General features: G+C 37.8%; 1 protein-coding gene across 2 annotated transcripts in view; it reads left to right on the forward strand.

Moving 5' to 3' along the window:
* Positions 1–18,462, forward strand: part of LOC108240356 (mannosyl-oligosaccharide 1,2-alpha-mannosidase IA) — a 168,263-nt gene that overhangs the window by 114,439 nt on the left and 35,362 nt on the right. For both annotated transcript variants that reach the window (XM_017423754.3, XM_017423755.3), the window contains exon 4: positions 2,147–2,227. In XM_017423754.3, coding sequence (XP_017279243.1) covers positions 2,147–2,227 — 81 coding nt within the window. The remainder of the gene's footprint in view (positions 1–2,146; positions 2,228–18,462) is intronic.

Raw genomic sequence — 18,462 nt, forward strand, 5'->3', positions numbered from 1 at the left:
AATTATTTGCCCCAATAGTTGCTAAATTTACATCAAAACAAATCAGAATATCTGACACACATTCAATTTAAAACATTTTTTAAGCATTTTAACACGGTACAGCATAAAATAAAATTCAGCCTTAACTAGCAATTTTCCTCTAATCAATTCCACCCTGCAGTTGTAAGAGACTACGAGACAAAAGAGGAGACAAAACACCAGGGAACGGGATCACATAGCTTCAGCTCTCTGGCCTGACTCTTTAAAGTTGACTTGCCCCTGGACGTCTTTGGAGGGAGATTTTTTCTTTATAACAAGTGCACGGAGTCGGGAAAAGGGGCATGGGAGCCTGGTGATTAGAGAGACGTTCACCTCGACGGTTTTATCCCACAGTGACTAATGAACAGGACAGGGTTGAACAGAGTGCTCATAGGAATACAACAGAATCTCCTAATTAACATTCGCTGTCATGGGGATTCAGAGGAAAACTGACTTCATGAACTCAACACTCTGAGCCTAACATTTATTTTTAATCAACAAATCTGTTTTTTGTGTGTGTGTGTGTGAAGAAAAAGTGAGCTGTACCCACTCTTGCCACCCAGATTGTATAAATAAAAAAAAAAACTAGATGGGACAATGAGCAAGTTAGTCACATAAAAGTGAGAGGCTGATTTATTGTCATATTCAGTGAACCCATCAGGAGAATGAAGTTCAGTAGGTTGATTTTATCACATGTGGGACCTTGATATTCTGTTTCTACCTGCAGCTTTTTATATTTATAGTCCATATAGAGTTGAGGCCAGTTACAGTTAAGTTATAGTACATGTTCAGATATTGTCCTAAACTTTCAAGCCTAGTTTTTTTTGCTCAATTTCTCTGTTAACATGTTTGCTACAGCTGTCGAGGTACTTGTGCCATGTTTTTACAGTTTGATTGATGTAAAGTATTTTACAATATTATGAATATAGCAAATACAATTAATGCAAAACAAAACAAAAAGTACTTGACTTATATACAAAAGCTCCTGGTAATTCACTAGTTCTACATAGAAAGGCCCTAAAATCTAGTTTAGTAAAAGTTTTAATTGAAAATGTTTCTGATGCACTCTTAAACATTGCTGTTTTTTTGTTTGTTTTTGGCTGATACAGTTGTTGAGTATTTTGCTTTTGTGTCCACTTCCTGTTGTAGCCTGCCTGATTGATGCATTACTAGAAATGAAGTTCTTAAAAATAAAGATATTTGTGTGTATCTGTAAATTTCCTTTGAGGAAATGCTTTCATAATCCAAAATGTCTACAGCAACTTGACTAAGTGTGTTATGCATGTGCTGACGTTATAACAAAATGGACATAAAAATAAACCTCATACATTTCAAGAAATAATTGGAGGGGTTCACTCATTGTTTCAGTCACATCTGTTTGGATCCATTTTAATAGAACACCTGGCCATACATTTAGAAAAGGTTTTGTGTAACGTCTCATTACTGTGTTGCTGTGATGTTGGACTACAGCTTGGTAAGACATCAATCAGTGTGGACTTCTCGTGTATTTTAGGTTTCCTTGTTAACAGCTTCCAGCTGTAGATGTCTACAGCATCTGCTGAAAAACTCAAATGGACAAAAAATGTTTTTTGTGTGTTTAAACATCTGTTACTTTGTACCAGTAACATTTAGTGTGTGGGATACTGTTTAGGGAATAAATATTCTTCACATTTTATTCCTAAACTCAAAATAAATGATCCCTCAACTTAAAAAAACAGCAAATAAGTAAAGAAATGATATCGGACTAAAGACTGAAGAGGTAACATGAAATTTCATTTTCGATATCAAGCTTCTTTCACGTGTTTTACATCACTTAATACATGTTTAAAATGTAGAAAACAAGAATGGAATGCAAATCTGAACATCTGGAAGTCATAAATATTGCCCACATCATCATCATCCATCTCAGACACGTCAGTGTATGTTGTGTGAAATATTTATCTACACATCTGGGCTGCTGTGCTCCCCAGGGATTTGCCAAACCAATAACAGGATGAGTGGAGTGAGAGATAAAACTCATTTCTTCAGTGTCTTCATTTTCCTCCTTCGTACCACCGCTTTACCCTCTGACTTGGACCTCCACTGAAATATGACATCTGACAATTTGATCTCTCTCTTGGTTCAACAGAATGGCGAGGCATCACTCTTTGAGGTGAACATTCGTTACGTCGGCGGGCTGCTCTCAGCGTACTACCTGACAGGAGAGGAGGTAAGATTAATAGATATCTGTTATCCCTCTGCTTTGGTGAGATCCGGTGCTTCCTTTATCTTCAACCGGCGCTGCAGTTTGAATGATGAACAGGCTGCGTGAGCGTGACAGCGGTGTGTTTGTGTGTCGGAATGTGTCACCGCAGTGCCAGCATGAAATTATCTCATTACTGTTTGAGTGTTTTCATGTTTTTAAACCCACATGATATCTGTAAACTCATACAAGAGCTCATTGTTGCAGTTTAACTTATTCTGATTTAAATTGGTTTAAAAAACAGGAAGAAATACTTAAACTTAATTTATTTTTTAATATGTAGCAGAGTGTGTGTATGTGTGTTTTTTTTAAAGAAGTCTGTATAGAAAGTTAGGGTGATTTTACATTTCAGTCACCTTCTTTTATTTAATTTTATTCTTTCAATCTCTAGTTGGAATTCATTTATGTAAACCATGGACCTATTTAGAGTAAAATGAACAATAAAATAGGGTACACTCAAAGAGAAAGCTCAGTTGCAGATGACAGCATGTATTTTCTGTGGTTTCCAGCAGATTTATTGCTTGCTTGTAACTTGTGCTTTCCAAACACCTGAGCTGACACTTTAAGGGCTTGAATCTTCAAAATCACAATTTTACAAACCATAACAATACTTACTTTGATGTATTTATTTTTTAACTTTTTCTTTGGCTGTATTGTGTTATATTGTCACAACTTGAGTCAGCTGCATTTGACAGTAATCAAAGCTTTATTGAAGCAACTAGGTGAAAAAATAGTCCCATTATGACTGGGTGCACCATACGCATACACATCTGTTTCTGTCAGGCTGATGTGATGTGAACATGTTGGAGCTACATACTGTTGTCATTTTTAAGGCAGGTGACAAATATTTGAAACCATGCTGATGAACATCTGAGCGAAGACAGTCATTATCACAACAAACTAACATTTTAGAAACAAAAGTTGTGATGACCATTGACAGTTCATCGTAATGAAGTAGGTCGGTTTCAGACAATTGTTTTGTAAGTTAGCTTAAGTGGAGTTTCAGATCTTGTTTTATGATATTGTTTTCTAATTATTTTAAACCAGTGATGTCTTTCTAGATTCTGTAACTCATCATAAACAACTCAAAGAACTTTGTGGCAGTGAAGTTAAAGACATGTTGTATGAAAGCTCTTACTCTTATATGAGCCTTAAGAATTTGATGAACTCCTCTGAGAAGATAGTCGGGTCAAGATGGGCCTCGTTTGACTGATCTGACAAATTATAGCCTGTCCCAGAAACCGGAGGTGTCAGGATTTGGTTATCTTCTGCTAACACAGGAGGAATCCTCTTCCTAGTAGCTCCTGAGTTTTTATTTAATTTTTGTGCATTTTCTCAGCTGACTTGCTCAAGGATAGGTTAATAATGCAGTGTGTGACTCAAATTCAGTGTTGACGTATTTGTGAAGCCTCATCTTAGTGCAGAAGCGCTCTGTAGCTTCTATAAAATCGGTGAAGGTGACTGACTTCATCCCGTGTGTTTGTTAGCTGTTTGTTAAAGTGTTGTTTTCTGCCTTGTGTCGGGCATGCTGAAGAAAAGGTGATTTGAAAAGTAGCTTATTACATTATCATGAACACACAGGAGTATTTAACTCCTGTGTGGCAGTAAGAGTAGGATGGCATAAAAACTTGGAAAACAAATGCAGACTTCTAAAACACTGCATGTCATTCATTGTGAAAAATCCAACCTAAAAATACACTAAGTCAAGTTTTTGTTGCTGTCATTTGCATTTGGAGTGGAGTATTAAGTAGCTGCTTGTAGAAACAAGCAAACACGCTTTTGTTTATTTTAAGACGTACTTTGCATTTATCCTTGAAGAAGCCACAGTTATTTGAGAGAAGTGGGACAACCTGCGGTTACAACGGACACTGATCAGGTGTGAAGCTGTAAAACTTAGATTTTTAAGCCTGTTCTGGCCAGAAAAAAAAGAAGGGGGAAAAAACTAACTAAAACACGTGAATCCTCTGTAAGCCTTGTCTGCATAAAAAAATGGTTTAAATTGCCTCTGACAAGTACACAGCAAAAGTGGTCCGGTTCATTTTCAGAATATTGTGAAGTCACTGGAGGTCAATGTGTCACCGTAATGAGCGTGTGCCTGTAGCTGCCTCCCGGAGTGAACTCATTTCATGCACGGCAGCTGTGCTGTTTTAACGCCATCGTCGGTGGAAGAAGCTGAGATCTGTGCAGAAGCAAAGTTAATGGAAAGACGACGCAGTGACATATGAACACTCAGTCGCTTTAATGGACATTGATTTGCAGGCCACGTGAGTTGAAGCGAGAGCAGCGTAAAATTGTCCACCACTGCTGGATGAGTGAAATATGAATACATTACTGGAGCAGAATATATTGCGGGATCCATTATTCCACATTTGCTTGCCATTAAAGCCATGCAGAAGATATTCTTCCATTTTATTCACTGGTTCATTGAAATTTCTATATATGGCATCCGTAATGACAGTTTCTAAAATGAGAGTATGAAGAAAGACCATTTGCCTTGATTTCACTGTGTCACTCAAGCATGACCTGTGTTATGCATGAATGCCGAGCAGTTTGGAGGAAAACAGAGACTTTACTGCTACGTTTTACATCATTTGACTTACTATTTGTCCTCTAAACTGCAGTCTTTGTGCATTTTTATTTCTTTGCGTTAAGACTTTGGTACAGTTTACACCACACCATCATTCAGCATCCCAGTTTGCTGGCAGACATATCAATACCCTTCACCTTGGTGCATATATCCATCACATGGCTCACTCGTTTGCTTTCTGTGAGAGGTTACTGAGAGCCAGATTTATAGCTACCTGATCCCCACCCTCCCGTTGATTCCCCCCATTAGAGACTTCTCCTAGCAGTCTGCTGTTCCATTCGGATGATAAAACCAACAGATTGGAGGTCTGTCGCTGCTGCAGAGACTTAAATCAGCTGAGACAACGTGCAAGAGACTATTACGAGATTGTGGATTCAGTTTGACCAGAGGATATTGGGCAGCTGGTGCTGCTGTAAATGATTGCTGGGGAGCGGGAGATGATTATGGCTCCTTGTGGGACACAGTTTGCTGGAGAAGTGCTTGGAGCAGAACTGCAGCAACACCTGACCATTAATAACCTCCTGTTGTTTTGACCGTGTGGGATGTACTTTTAATGTGTGTGTTTTCTTGGAGCCCCAGAAGGGTAATGGTTGGTCTTTATGGAAACAGTCCCCCCTCCCCACACTAAATGTCTTGTTCAAAAGGCTCCAGCTGCTGTTGCCCCCCCACTCTTCAGTCATTTACCATGACACACTCCTGGCAGTGGTCAGTTCTGAAAACTATTTTTATTTGTTAAAGTAAATGGTTTACTCAAAAGTGAGCAGTAAATTGAGATTCCTGCTACTAAAAACCACTGTCACTTATCAACTTAAACTTAAATGCTAATTTGACTAGAACTTAATAATGTTTATGGTGATTCATTGTTTTTGTTTTGTTTGTGTTTTTGTAATTCTAACCACTATCATTAAATTTCTGCTCTTCACACTATCTAAAGTATTTTCAGGTAAACTTTAAAGGCCAACCTCTGTCCTCAGGCTTTATTGGAAATGTTGTCAGCTCGCTGCACAGCAGTGCACCTACACAAACATTTGGAGCATCCAATGAACACTCCAGACCTGAAATTTCAATTTAAAACTGAGGAAAAAAGACAAATGGACAAATGAGGGGTGTTTGACACAGCTAATATTTAGCATTTTTAAACCATGGAATACTTTAGAATATAAATGGATTTTCAAAATAGTTTTTTTTAACTATTAACTTTAAAGTTTGAACAAATTAAGCAAAATACCCTGATATATAGTAATTTTTTTATGTATTTTTCTCCCATCCCTGTTTGAAACAACCAGTGTGAGTCTATGTAGCTTTGGGGTTTGTCGTCCTTTTATGCATGTTAGAAAGCAGGCATTTTAAGGCGCTTCCACATTTTTATCTTTCCACAGTTTTATTCAGCACCTGCATTTCTTCTGCATCTCTCAGAGTCGCCTCCACCTCGTGTTTCATTTGTCATTGTCCACTTACATGCATGTACATGTGTGTGGCGATGACAACTTTTAGCCTCCTTCCACTCTCTTAGCAAGAACAGAGAACAGTGAACAGTGAAGAAGCAGTGGGGAAAGGAATGAATTCAATCAGCCTTGTGTGAAAATAGCCTGTGGGCTGAGCTGAGACAGCAGGGAGAGGGGAAGGCAGAAGTCTGCAAAGAGCTCATATGATCATCGGCAAGGGGAAAGAGGAGGTGAAGTAAGGATGCAGGAGTGATCAGGGAAGATGAGGAAGATGCAAAAGGTGTTTTTATTTGCTGGTCAGCAACTGAGAATACATGAAGAGGTGAAAACTTGAGCAGAATGAAGGAAAAGTTTAAGTCTAAAAGTAAAAAGACGTCATGAGTAGGACGGGAGACAAGAGGCGGGGTCCTCAGTGTTCAAAGGAAACAAATCATGCAGTTGTCCATTTCACTGTATTTAATATATAGATCTCATTCTTATATATGTCAAGTTTGTTATGTTTAGGCATGTTTATTATCGCTAAGGAACTAATAACCTTTTATCACAGGACTAATTAACAGTCCCAGACGAGCCCCCATTATTGTTACAGGCCAATTCTGCCGAAGATAAAATGAGAAACATAAAACTTGATGGTAATGGCTTTAGATAAAAGTATTTATTTCTTGGGGACAAAATAAACATTCCACAGCAGAAAAAACTACAACAGGTAGAAAAGATGTAAAGGATGTGAACATCCTGCAAAATAATTAAAAATTGGCTTCATAGAGTCATTTAAGATAATATACATAAAAAAAGATATTTGTAGGTCACAACTGTTTGTCTGATATTTGAACATAAGACAGTTTATTAATGCTTTTGTTAAAATATTTAGTTTATTATTGGGTATCAGTCATTATTGTGAACAATATCCACAATTACAGAAATCCCAACAAGAGGCAAAAAAAATCATCTTTTTAAATGAACAAACTCAAATTAAAAACATTGATTTTTTTTTCTATTTCTTCTCTTTTTAATTAAAGTGTGTATGGTCCAAGTTAACGAGAATGTCAAATAGTAAAAAATAAAGCAAGGAAAAACTGGGAAATAAAACGTGGATTCACACAATTCGTCATCCTGCTTTTTTAATATTGTTAACTATCACATTTTTTTTTTCTGTTGATCCTTATTTAGGACAAATGAAATGTACAGATATTTGGTAAATTTTGTAATAAGTTGGTTTGTAGGTATGTTCAGCCATCAGATTTGGTGTTTTTTTTCTTGACATCTGATTGCGTTTCTAGCTGAATTTCTGCCATTTCTCACCTGCTGCAGACGTAACCTGTAGTGAGTGATGACAGACAGCTGTCAGTTCAGCTGTACATGATAGCCATCTGTTTTGCATATAGAAAACCAGATCGAGGCCAAATCCTGTTAAAACTTTGTTTAAAAAGTTGGCTAAAGTTACATTTTTGCATATGGGCAAACAAAACCAATGGTCTAACTGAAAACATATATTTGTAAAATTATTTCTGATATATAAAGCTTGATTTAAGTTAAACTGTGATTTTTCTTTTTTGAAATCCAATTTTTTGTGACTTAAAGAACATTGCCATAATTTCAAATTAACATGATTTAGAGATTAATTGAACTCATGTTATTGACTACTTCAGTGTATACATGTACTCACGGACAGAAGTACATTCAGTTCTGTTTTCCTTCTAGAAACAAGGGGAGAAAAGTAAAAAGGAAAATATATTGATGCAAATAAGCAGATAGGAAAAGTAAGTGAGACACCAGAAGAAAAGTGAGAAAAGCTGGAGAGAGTTTGTATTTGTGTGTGTGGACAGGAAAGGATCGGTGCTCAGAGGAACTGTTTGCAGCCGGTCTCCTTTTATTCTATGCAATTTTGTCAAGCAACAAAAAAAGGTAAAAGCACTCAGTTTAAAAATAAAAACTTTCCACAAGACTATAGATGGTTTCTGATATTAAATCATATGTTTTCTGAACTGAAACTCGGCTGTTGTTTCCCCTGGGGAGAAGAGGAAATAAATACTTATATCACCTGTTTATTTTTATTCTGGAACATTCAAATCAACCTGTCAAAGACTTCAATCCACTTCACATAAAGCTTTTAAAATGTGGGAGGCACAATTTGGGCCACAAATCCTACATTGATGAGCTTGTTTCTGTTTATGAACTGTAGGCTTCTTTTTAAACTTAAAAACATCATAAATGTAGAGGTTTGGGTTTTTTTTTTTGCTCTTAAGTTGATGAGTGGTGTAACATTTGCACCAGTCCGTGTTGTTTTCCCTTTCTAATTTGGTCGACCCACTTCTGTCTCCGAATATGGATTTATTTTAGGTCATAACACAGGAGAACACACACACACACACAGCAAAATCCACTCATAGAAATAGGCAGTAAATCTGAACAATAACAATTTTTTTCCCCCCTTCAGGTTTGTCAGTTGTATCATCAGAAAGACATCATTAGGTGTCATAGGGAGCTCAGTTGTCATGATAACCTGCTGTGTGTGTATGTGTGTATTACTTACATCAACAAAGAAACAAAGCTATCTGTTAGATTAAATGATTTGATCTTCACACATCTGCTTGAAAGACTCATGAAGACTAAATGTAAATTCATAACACATCTATGCCAACCCGTATGTCTTAAAGCTCAATCAAGACTTAGTGGTGAAACGCTACGATACTGATGTCAGCCTCAGCATGCCTTTTCGTCCCTTTCTTTCTGCGTCTCATTGCAACAGCGTCTTCAGGAAATTTTCACCTCCCCTGATATTTCCTGCAGCGATGTAACTGAATTTAAATAGCCTAGATTGAGATTTATTTTCCTGGTGTTTTTATATCAAGATAAAGGAAACATTTGACACTTATAGAAATAATATATGGGTATATATTTTCAAATAAATATTAAAAGCTCAGAGCTTGTGTTTTGTTATAGTTCTTGATGGGGCGTGTGTGTTGGTGAAGATGAATCTTTGTTGGGAACACCCAAGTTATTTGTTGCACAAATCAGCAAACCAGGCGACGTTAAAGTGGAAGGAATTGCGCAGCAGAGGTTTGAGTGCTTCTTCGTTGTCGAGTATTAACAGGATTTGTGCTAGCACTCACCTGCTGTGGTGCAATCTTATACCACTTCATCCCTAATGGATTAAATAAAGAGTAGTGACGTGGACACATGATCAAAAGCTCACTAACAGGTTGGTGAAGATTTGTTTGGCATGAAATGCATTAAGTGTTCTCATGTATGCATATGAGTAATGTTGTGATTTACAGTCTAAATATATGTGGTAAGATCTATACATGATTGCATGTTATGTATGTACAAGTTTACAGCAACAAGTACATTTATCACGAAGAGACATTGTTTCTGGGTCAGGTTTACATGCCACAAAATGCTTTCTGTACATGTAAGACTCACATGGGAGACAAAAGGCAGTCAGACTGAAATATTGACTGACAGCGTCTCAATCCACCGGTAACAAGAAACAGAAAAAAGAGGGTGGGGTAGGATTTAAGGACACTAAGCAGCCAATACAGACTGAATCCCTTTCTTCTTCAAAACCTGTAGGATAAACTACAGTTGATGGCGAGACTAGACTTCTAAAACCATTGTTTATATTTGTTATTTCTAGTTGGTGTAGCACTAAATAGTGTTTTTTCTAAAGATTAAATTGCATTTTTACACCTAGATTCCCCTAAATTCATACATAATGAAGTCTAGGTAAAATGTGACTGATGATTTTAAGGTTTGTGGGGTCAAAGGTCAAGGTCACAGGTACCTCTGCCAAGGAAGTTATGTTCTCGGTTGTGTCTGTCTGTTAGCAAGGTCACGTAAAAATTAATGAACAGATTTGGATGAAATTTTCAGGAAATGTTGGGATTGTCACAGAAAGATCCGGATGATGATCCTATTTTTAATCATGTTGTGGCTTTGGTGGAGGTTTACGCTCTGAGTGCTTGCTTAGTAAACTTGGTTCAGAATCAGAGAAGTTGTATTTTTTTCCTCCTCAGACTTTGTCACCAAAAAATCAAGTTCAGCATTCACGTTGTTTTAGTCTGATTGTGGGAATCATGCCCTGTGTTTAAGCTTAAGCAGTCAATCTGTAGTCCTTTGTGTTTGTCTCACACTTTGATTTCTCTGCCTTCACTTCCATCAGCAGCCAGAAACACATGTCACCCTCCCAGCTCCGGCCGTGTAGCCCTGTTTAAAGGGTTTGATTGTCACAGAGACAAATTTATGCAGGTTCATTTTCCCCCTCCACTGTGTAACTCATTGCAGTGTACAGGAAGCAAATTGAATAAATCTAAGCCTCGGTGGACCAGCAAGCACTGGTATTCATCAGAATATGCATTTAGATCACTTTTGAGCCATATTTGGGGGAGAGACATGGATATACTCCTTTTTCCCAGTTGCCTTTCTTGACACTTTATCCCCCAGCAGACTGGTTGACTCTTACATACGAGGAGCTGAGAGCAAAAGATAAATGAAAGGCTGAAATTTGAAATGAATGATTAGCCTGTGCAGGTAGGAAAGTAGTTGCAGTTGATGTATTGCTCAGATGATGCTGAGTGTGTCTGTATGGTGATTAAATGACTGGTGCTTCATGTGATTTAGGAGAATGTATAAAGTTAGAAAATATCTGTGCTGTAGGTTTTTTGATATGGCCATCTGTGCAGAATGATAAAAATGGACATAAAAGCTTTTCGGAATCAGATTTTATATTTCATTTTTATTTTAGGCAAACTAGTTGGTCAAAAATTTGAACTCTCTTATACATCGATCAGCCGAAACATTATGACCAAGTGGCGTCTGCAACCCGTCTCATAAGTTCAAGAGCTATATTTTGACTCCTGCATGGGACCTCTCTTCTGGGTCCAAAAACTATACTGATGATAAATAAGCTAGGTGTTAGCTGGTTGCTAACACTCAGATTTCAGTGAGACTGCACTTTTATTGGAATTTTGAGTCGCCATCTTGTCTCCTTAAGTCGCACCACAGTGAGCTAGTGCCTCACCTTTTTCTCAATAGACATGTGTCCGATCAGAAACCAAAAACAAGTTCTTGTTTGAAACCAGGTTGATGGAATAAGTGTTGGTTAGCGTTCAGAAAATATCATGGTGAGGTGGAAAAATTGCTTCTTCTTCAACATGGAGGTAAATATACAGTAAATGTATCATGTTTAAAGTATTCTGCTGCCTGTATGTACGCAGTGTGGCAGCATGTGCATTTTCATCTGTTTGTCTCCTTTTGCTGAAGAGCTGAAAAGTGGTCTTGGAAGAAATTTCATTTCCTCAGATCAAAGTGGATCATCATAATCGCAGAGTAACCTGCTTCGCTCTGTAGTCTGTGCCGCAGGCTTAGCAGTGAAAGGAAAGCTCCCACTCCCAAACCCCCCATTCTGCTCTGTGTACAAACATTTAATCCTATTTGTGAAGAGTTAAAATAACTGTACTCGGCTACAGTCTGACTACTTTCAGTGTTACCGTGGAATTGAGAAGCATTGAGTAAAACATCTCATCAGCAGCTCACACATTCTGCATTTTAGCTCAGTGAAATGTTACATGCATCAGAATCAGCAACTATTCAGCAATATTTTAGTGGTGCTGTGTACAGTAGGCTAAAAATAACTTTGAGAATAAATCTCTTACTCAACTTAAAAGGTGCTTTGTTTTTCAGGCTAGCGACCACACTGAGTGGATAAGAATGCTATGTGTTGATTACTTGATTTATTTCATGATTAAATGTGCTTTTTGGGTTTTTCTGCTGCCAGAAAAATTCAGGGCACTTTTTGTTTTCTCCACCATTGTCCTTAATGTCTTCCCAGTTTTTCTCAGCCAGAACGTTAGTTTTCTGCCTGTATAAACCCTTCAATTAGTCTTTTTTTAGCTATACATAACATTCTTGCTGCAGTAATTGGACTCGGCCTAGAAGAGCTTTGGCACTGGACCAAATGAGCACGAACCTAAATAGCAGTCCTGTTGAGAGACTGATGAAATTTGTTTGGTTTTCTCTCTTCTTTCCCAGATTTTTTTTTTTTCTTCACGTCATTCCAGTCAGGGAGGATGTGACACAGGTCAAACAAATCAAATCCAGAGGATCATTAGGCAGCTTTTAATGATGTCAGCCGTGTGGTATCCAGACCTTTTTCCTGAGACTTTTCACAGCTCGCAGCCTTGGGGTCTGATTTTAAAGGCTTCAGCGCTCTCCTCAAACCAGAAAGAGCCAATTTGTCACCGTGAGGGACTGCAGACATTTAAACACGATTTACAAGCTTTCACTATATACTTTTGATTTAATTAGTTAGCTATATTTTCCCACATAAAACAATCTTTTTTTTTGCAATGTTTTACAGTGCTTAAACGAAAAGGAATTTAATTTTAGTTTTAAAATGAGCCCTAATATTGCCTGAAAACATTAGGCCAGATTATTTAAGGGGATTATAACGGGCTTTAACTGGAAAACTATCGATCTTGATGGGTTTGGATGCAATCAATGTCCTTCTGGAAATGGAGATCTATGCCTGGTGGGCTTGGTAGCTCATTTGTTACACTGCAGACTTAGTAATGCGCACAGATCCTGATCGTTTGCTGTCACAGAGGGAAAAGATTAAAGAAAATGTCACTGCAAGCAGCTAAAGTATACAAAAATAGACATGAAAGCTACAGCATTTGATTTGCTGCGTAACATATATTTTTGTTTATCGTTTTTGTATTTTAGTTATTTGTGTGAGTTAGCTGCTATGCACAGAAGCCTGTATAAGTTTTAAAAATGTTTTGTCTGAAGAGCCCACAGCCTATAAATTTGGAGTCTCTTTTGTTACCATAACTCCAACTGAAAACCTACAAATCTGAGTTGATGACATTATTTTTCAAAGCCTACAGCACACAGTGTGGCTCCTACTGCCAAGAAAGTATTTTGAATTCAGACAGTGTTGGCCATAAATGCTTTTTATTCAAAACAAGACCCTGTGGAATTGGTTTGGGTGGCAGCCTCTCTAAACATGAGCTAGAGAGATAAACATGTTCTCGTCTGTGTGTGTGCCTGTTGTTTGTATACAAAACAAAAGCCCTTCACCATAAAAAAAGCCCACTGAATATGACTTCCCACACTTCAGACACACAGCATCACAATGAGGAGGCTGAACAGGGAAACAAAAACCAAAAACAAACTGGAGCTGAGCGGCAGAAATTGTTGACAGTCAAGTTGATTCAAAGTAGATTTTGGGTCAAGAGAAAAAGTTGAGTTGCAGGGTTGCCACAGAAGCAAAATGGCAACAATCTGAAAAATAATCTAATTCAGTTCAGAAGACGAAATCTATCTTGCTGAATTCCATTTAGCTGATTAATATCTCCTTGGCATCCCCAGAGGTGCAGCATAGCACGAGCTGCTGTGGCTTTTCAATTCCAGATGTAATTGAGTGGTTTTATGAAGCTGGATTGGTCATTAATTAAGCACATAAAAAGCTGCACATTAATAGGGAGACAGGTTAGAAAGTCTACATGCAGTAGTCAATTAGATGATAACGAATGAATAAAATCTCTCCATTTGTGGCCTGGGGAAATTCAATTATTTTTTCACCCTCACTCCTTCACTGGCGGAGCCGCTACGTGTGTTGAACAGCTCAGGTAAATCAGAGGATTAGCATCGTCGCCGCAGATGACTGAAGGTTTTCTGTGGGGAGCAGAAAACCTGCTGCCAAACTGCACGTGTTGACACATTATCGTGGTCCCAGACGGAGGCAGCAGTTGATTTGTTTCGTTATATTTAGACTAACACAATTAGCTGATGGGCCGCTTGGTAAGCGAAGGTTTCGAAATGCTCCCTTTGGAGATGATGATGGGGAAGGATGAATGAGCGACCAGGTCGGGCATGCTGAGTCGTGCTCTTCTTCACCAGCAAATAGCCCCATCCTGACTGAAATGTGCCATTATAGCAGGAGTGTATGTCCTTTTACTCGTTGTGTGGTTAATGGAGCCGGTCCTGCTGTGGAAAAGGTGTCAAAACACTAGTTTCTGAGAGAAGTGATGTTTATTAAAAAAAAGCTCAGCTTATTTCCCCACATATTATCTGCCATCTGTCCTTCTCCTTACCTTTATCCTTTTCATTTTGTTTGTAGCATTACTCCATGTTCCTGCCAGCTGAACGCATGGCTTCCCTATTTCCCTCCCTCTCTAACCTCCAGAATTGTTGTGCACAAAGTAAAATTGCCCCAGGAAATAAGAGTCAGTTCACAAACTCCACCTGAGGTAGTCACGCTTCAGTGTGTATCTAAGAAAAGAGGAGACTAAAACAGTGTGTCCCTCGGGCCTGTGGAGGAGACTTTGTTCACGGCGCACTTTTGGCAAGGAAAGTCCATAGATCGCAGTATTATGGTGGCAGCGTTGGTTCTCCTGATCTTTCTCTCTTCTCTGCTTCAGCAGGCAGTCACATTTATCACAGATTGTTCCTTCTTAGTCAAATGTAGTGCTACTCGATTCAAGGATTAATTCACGTCTGTTGAATTGAAACATGTCTTAAAGGTAAATGAGCGCAGCCGATAAAACGAAAACGCTGCTTTGTTTTTCAAAAGCGGCTTTCATTTGAACAAATGCTGTGAGTGATAACCCTTTTTTCTTGAAGGTGAAAACAAATTTTTCTATATGAACTCTTTATAATCTGTTCATATAAACCTCGCTGATATTTTATCTGTTGAAGGGCTGCAGTCTGCTGGGATGAAGACTTGAGATTAGAGAAAAGACTGATTGATTGCTCTCCGACTCTTCACAGTTGGCGTTATAATTCCTACTGTGAATTCATCCACTTGATTTGATTCTCTGCACGAAATGCTTTTAATACCCACAATCTCGTGGTGTGGGTTGTGTCTTTAGCAGGCAGGAAGGTCGAGTACGTACGAGTTGACTGATGGCTCACTGCTGCTGCTGACATGTAGCTTGTGTGAAACTGCTCATGGTTAGCCTGTATAACTGTATACCACTGGAACGTCTCTCTTGGCGGTCTGTTTGAAGTCAGAAAACTCTTTTACTTATTACAGCGGCAGTTCTCACTTTGAATGCAGGAGAAAAGGTCACTAGAGAAAGGAGGGGGAAAAAAAAGTGCCTTGTAAAATCCAGCGTTCAGGTTTTGAGAGAAATCCATCTATCAGTCACATTCAAACTCTGAGCGGACGGGCTTCCTGCCCAGTCATGCAGGACATACAATATCTGTGCGGTCTCACTGTGCTTTATAATTCCTGCAGTGGCTTGTTGTGTGGAGTGCACATTTTAAAGCTTCATATTTTCAGGTGCATGTACAGTTCACAACCTAAAGCTCATTATTTTCCTCTGACTGCACGTACAGGTCTGAAGAAGATGAAATGGGTCAAAAGTCGCTTTGAGTTGCATTTCTGCACCTCGTAATGTCATTAGTGATGTCATCTCACTAAACCCCTAGTGTGTGATGATGATGTGTAATCAGTCATCAAATGTATTTAAAGCCTGAAAAAAAAAAAAAAACATTGCATCAAAACCACAAAAGGATTACAACAAAATCTGGCTCCTTTGAAACAAATTATATATATATATATTAAAAAAAAGACAAGCTTTTTCTAAGTACACCATAAAAACATCAACCTAGCTAACATCAGTGGGTCATCAGTTTGATTGCGTTACTTAAGGAAGAATCCCAGTAAATTATTCATTTACTGACCCTTCTCAGTCACTTTCAGTGCCAGTAGAAGTTTTCTTTTTTTTAATCTAAGAAAAGAGCCGTTGGGCATTCATGACATTCATATCAAGTTACAGTGTTCTTTTCGCTGTAATGTACAGGTAAGGATGACTGCTGAGTTTCCAAAAAATAAAAAATAAAAATGCAGCACTCACACTCTGGTGGCCAAGACATGGTGAACCCATTACTCTGTGTAGGTTGGAAACAGGATTATAGTGGCTTCTGACAGGCGGGGCTGAAAAGGAGTTTGATATATCGGTTAATATGCATACAGACTTAAACCTCCAGTTCTGGGCTGTTCCTACGGGGAGAAGTCTCCAGTTTAGGTATTAACTCTGCTGAAAAGTCAGAATTGGTCTTTTCAGGAAAGTAGGACAAGTGCTATCTTTGCAGGAGCATATTTTATCACCAGGTGACAGTAGACAGGCCCTGGATGTAACATTTATATGGTACAAGTATGATATAAATGAATAAAACTTCAGGGTGTAAGGGTTTAGATTTAGGTAAGCTTATTTGGATGTTAACGGCTTAATAAATAAATATATAAACTCACACAAACACAGCACGATTGGCTGAAATACACAACGTATGAACTCACACCTCCAGTACATCTCCATAATAAGATCCAACAAGAAGAAAGCAGAATTGAAAAATAAGATGTCTATATCCTGGCTGCTTCAGGGCACTCTCAGCTCTCCCTGCCCTTACATTTACCTTTCTGGTTTTTAACTTTTAGAAACTAGAACAGCTTAAAAAAAGAAAAAAAAAATCATAATTTCATTTCTGCCCCTTTTTCCTTAAAAGTTAAATTTAACACTTTTCTTCCTGCTTTTGTGTTTTATAGTGTCACCAAAATAGCAAACAGTCATAAAACCGTATTAGTTTTTTTTTCCTTTGCTAAAATTAAGCCAAACAAATACAGAACTTTGCTGTAGATCCATGTTCACTCACTAAAGAGTTTGCTCCTAATAAAGGCAATGAACAACGCTTTAGAAAGCTGCAGCTGCATCACAAAGTAACATTAAAGTGCTCACAGACTGCGGGTTAACTGTGGCTTTGTTCTCTGCTCAGTGAATATAAAAATGTGGGTCAACGTAAAACTTTAATGTGATTTAAGATGTGCTAATTAAGCACTTTTCTGCATAACGTGCGTTAACATGAACTCATTTATTGCATTTATTTATGACTGAGCAGGAAAGATTAGAAAACACCACACTTTCTTTTAAATGTTGCATTATTTGTATTTGTACAAAACAAAAGATCAATTTAAAAGTTTCAAAATCACCCAGATGTGACATTTTTTTTACATTTTTTCCTACAGAATATGACAATGAATGTGCTTTTAAGAATTAAGAAAAAATGTTTTTACAAGCATGGATCGGTACACATCAGATATAAACAGGTTAGTCTTAATGATAAGCAAAAATTATCTGTCATTATTTGCTTATTTTATATTTCTCATGATAAAACATAATTGGTGCTGAGGTATTTGTCAGATTTAAAAAAGAAAAAATCACAGTCCTAACAGTTAGATCTAATCCAACTGAACAGATAAAAATGAGGATAAATGAACATAAAAAAAATAATAAAACAGGGCGGATTAGTGATGATCTGAAAAACTGTTAATAATAACCACCGGTTAAGAATCAAATTGGACTGTTTGAGACTTTTTGTAGTCTTAATCAGTTGCCTGAAGCGGTCTCAAAACCTCGTTTGAAGCACAAATTCTCCTAAGGACATCTTTTACTTTGTTTTTTTAATTTCTAGCACATAAATTCCTATTAGCATCTTGAAGAACTTTGTTCTGTGGATTTAGTTTTTTTTTTTTCTCGGCTTCTTTCTTCTCGTGTAATCCCAGATGGTCTCTGATGAAGGCTTTTCCATCTGTTGCAGGACTCATTGCTGTTGAACAAAGATCTTTACGAGTTCAGCTGCCTGTCGAAGCTTATTGTTATGTCGCAAAATTATTCCTGGATCAATCAGGGGAGGTTATTGAGCAATGAATATTAATTTGTCTAAGAGTTTTGTGCACTGCCGTTAACTCGACATAAAGTGTTGTATTTCTGGTTTGCAGGTTAAAGACCTACACATATAAACTTTTACACACTTGACTTGAGAGGGTAGATGATGGTCAGATGTTACCATTAAGATGAAAAATGTTTAAATCCCTGAAAAGGGTCGATTGCTAAACTACATTTAACACTCAAGTTTTCAATCAATATACATCTTGGATCATTTCGCAGAATGTTTTAACTTCAAAGTCTGTTCGTTGCAGAACAGCCAATAAAGTAATCTCTGTATTCTTTCTGCTCTGAAGACATAATTGGATGATTTGTTTGAGCAGCTGTTGCCTTTTGTGAGAGTCAACTGTTTGATAATTACTGCAGCAAAAGTGAAATCTCTGCCACAGATTCTCACAACGGTCAGTTTTATTCCCAGAAAGTGTGCATTTTAATTTAATG

This window comes from Kryptolebias marmoratus, linkage group LG16 (genome assembly GCF_001649575.2).
Source record: "Kryptolebias marmoratus isolate JLee-2015 linkage group LG16, ASM164957v2, whole genome shotgun sequence".
NCBI classification, from domain to species: Eukaryota; Metazoa; Chordata; class Actinopteri; order Cyprinodontiformes; family Rivulidae; genus Kryptolebias; species Kryptolebias marmoratus.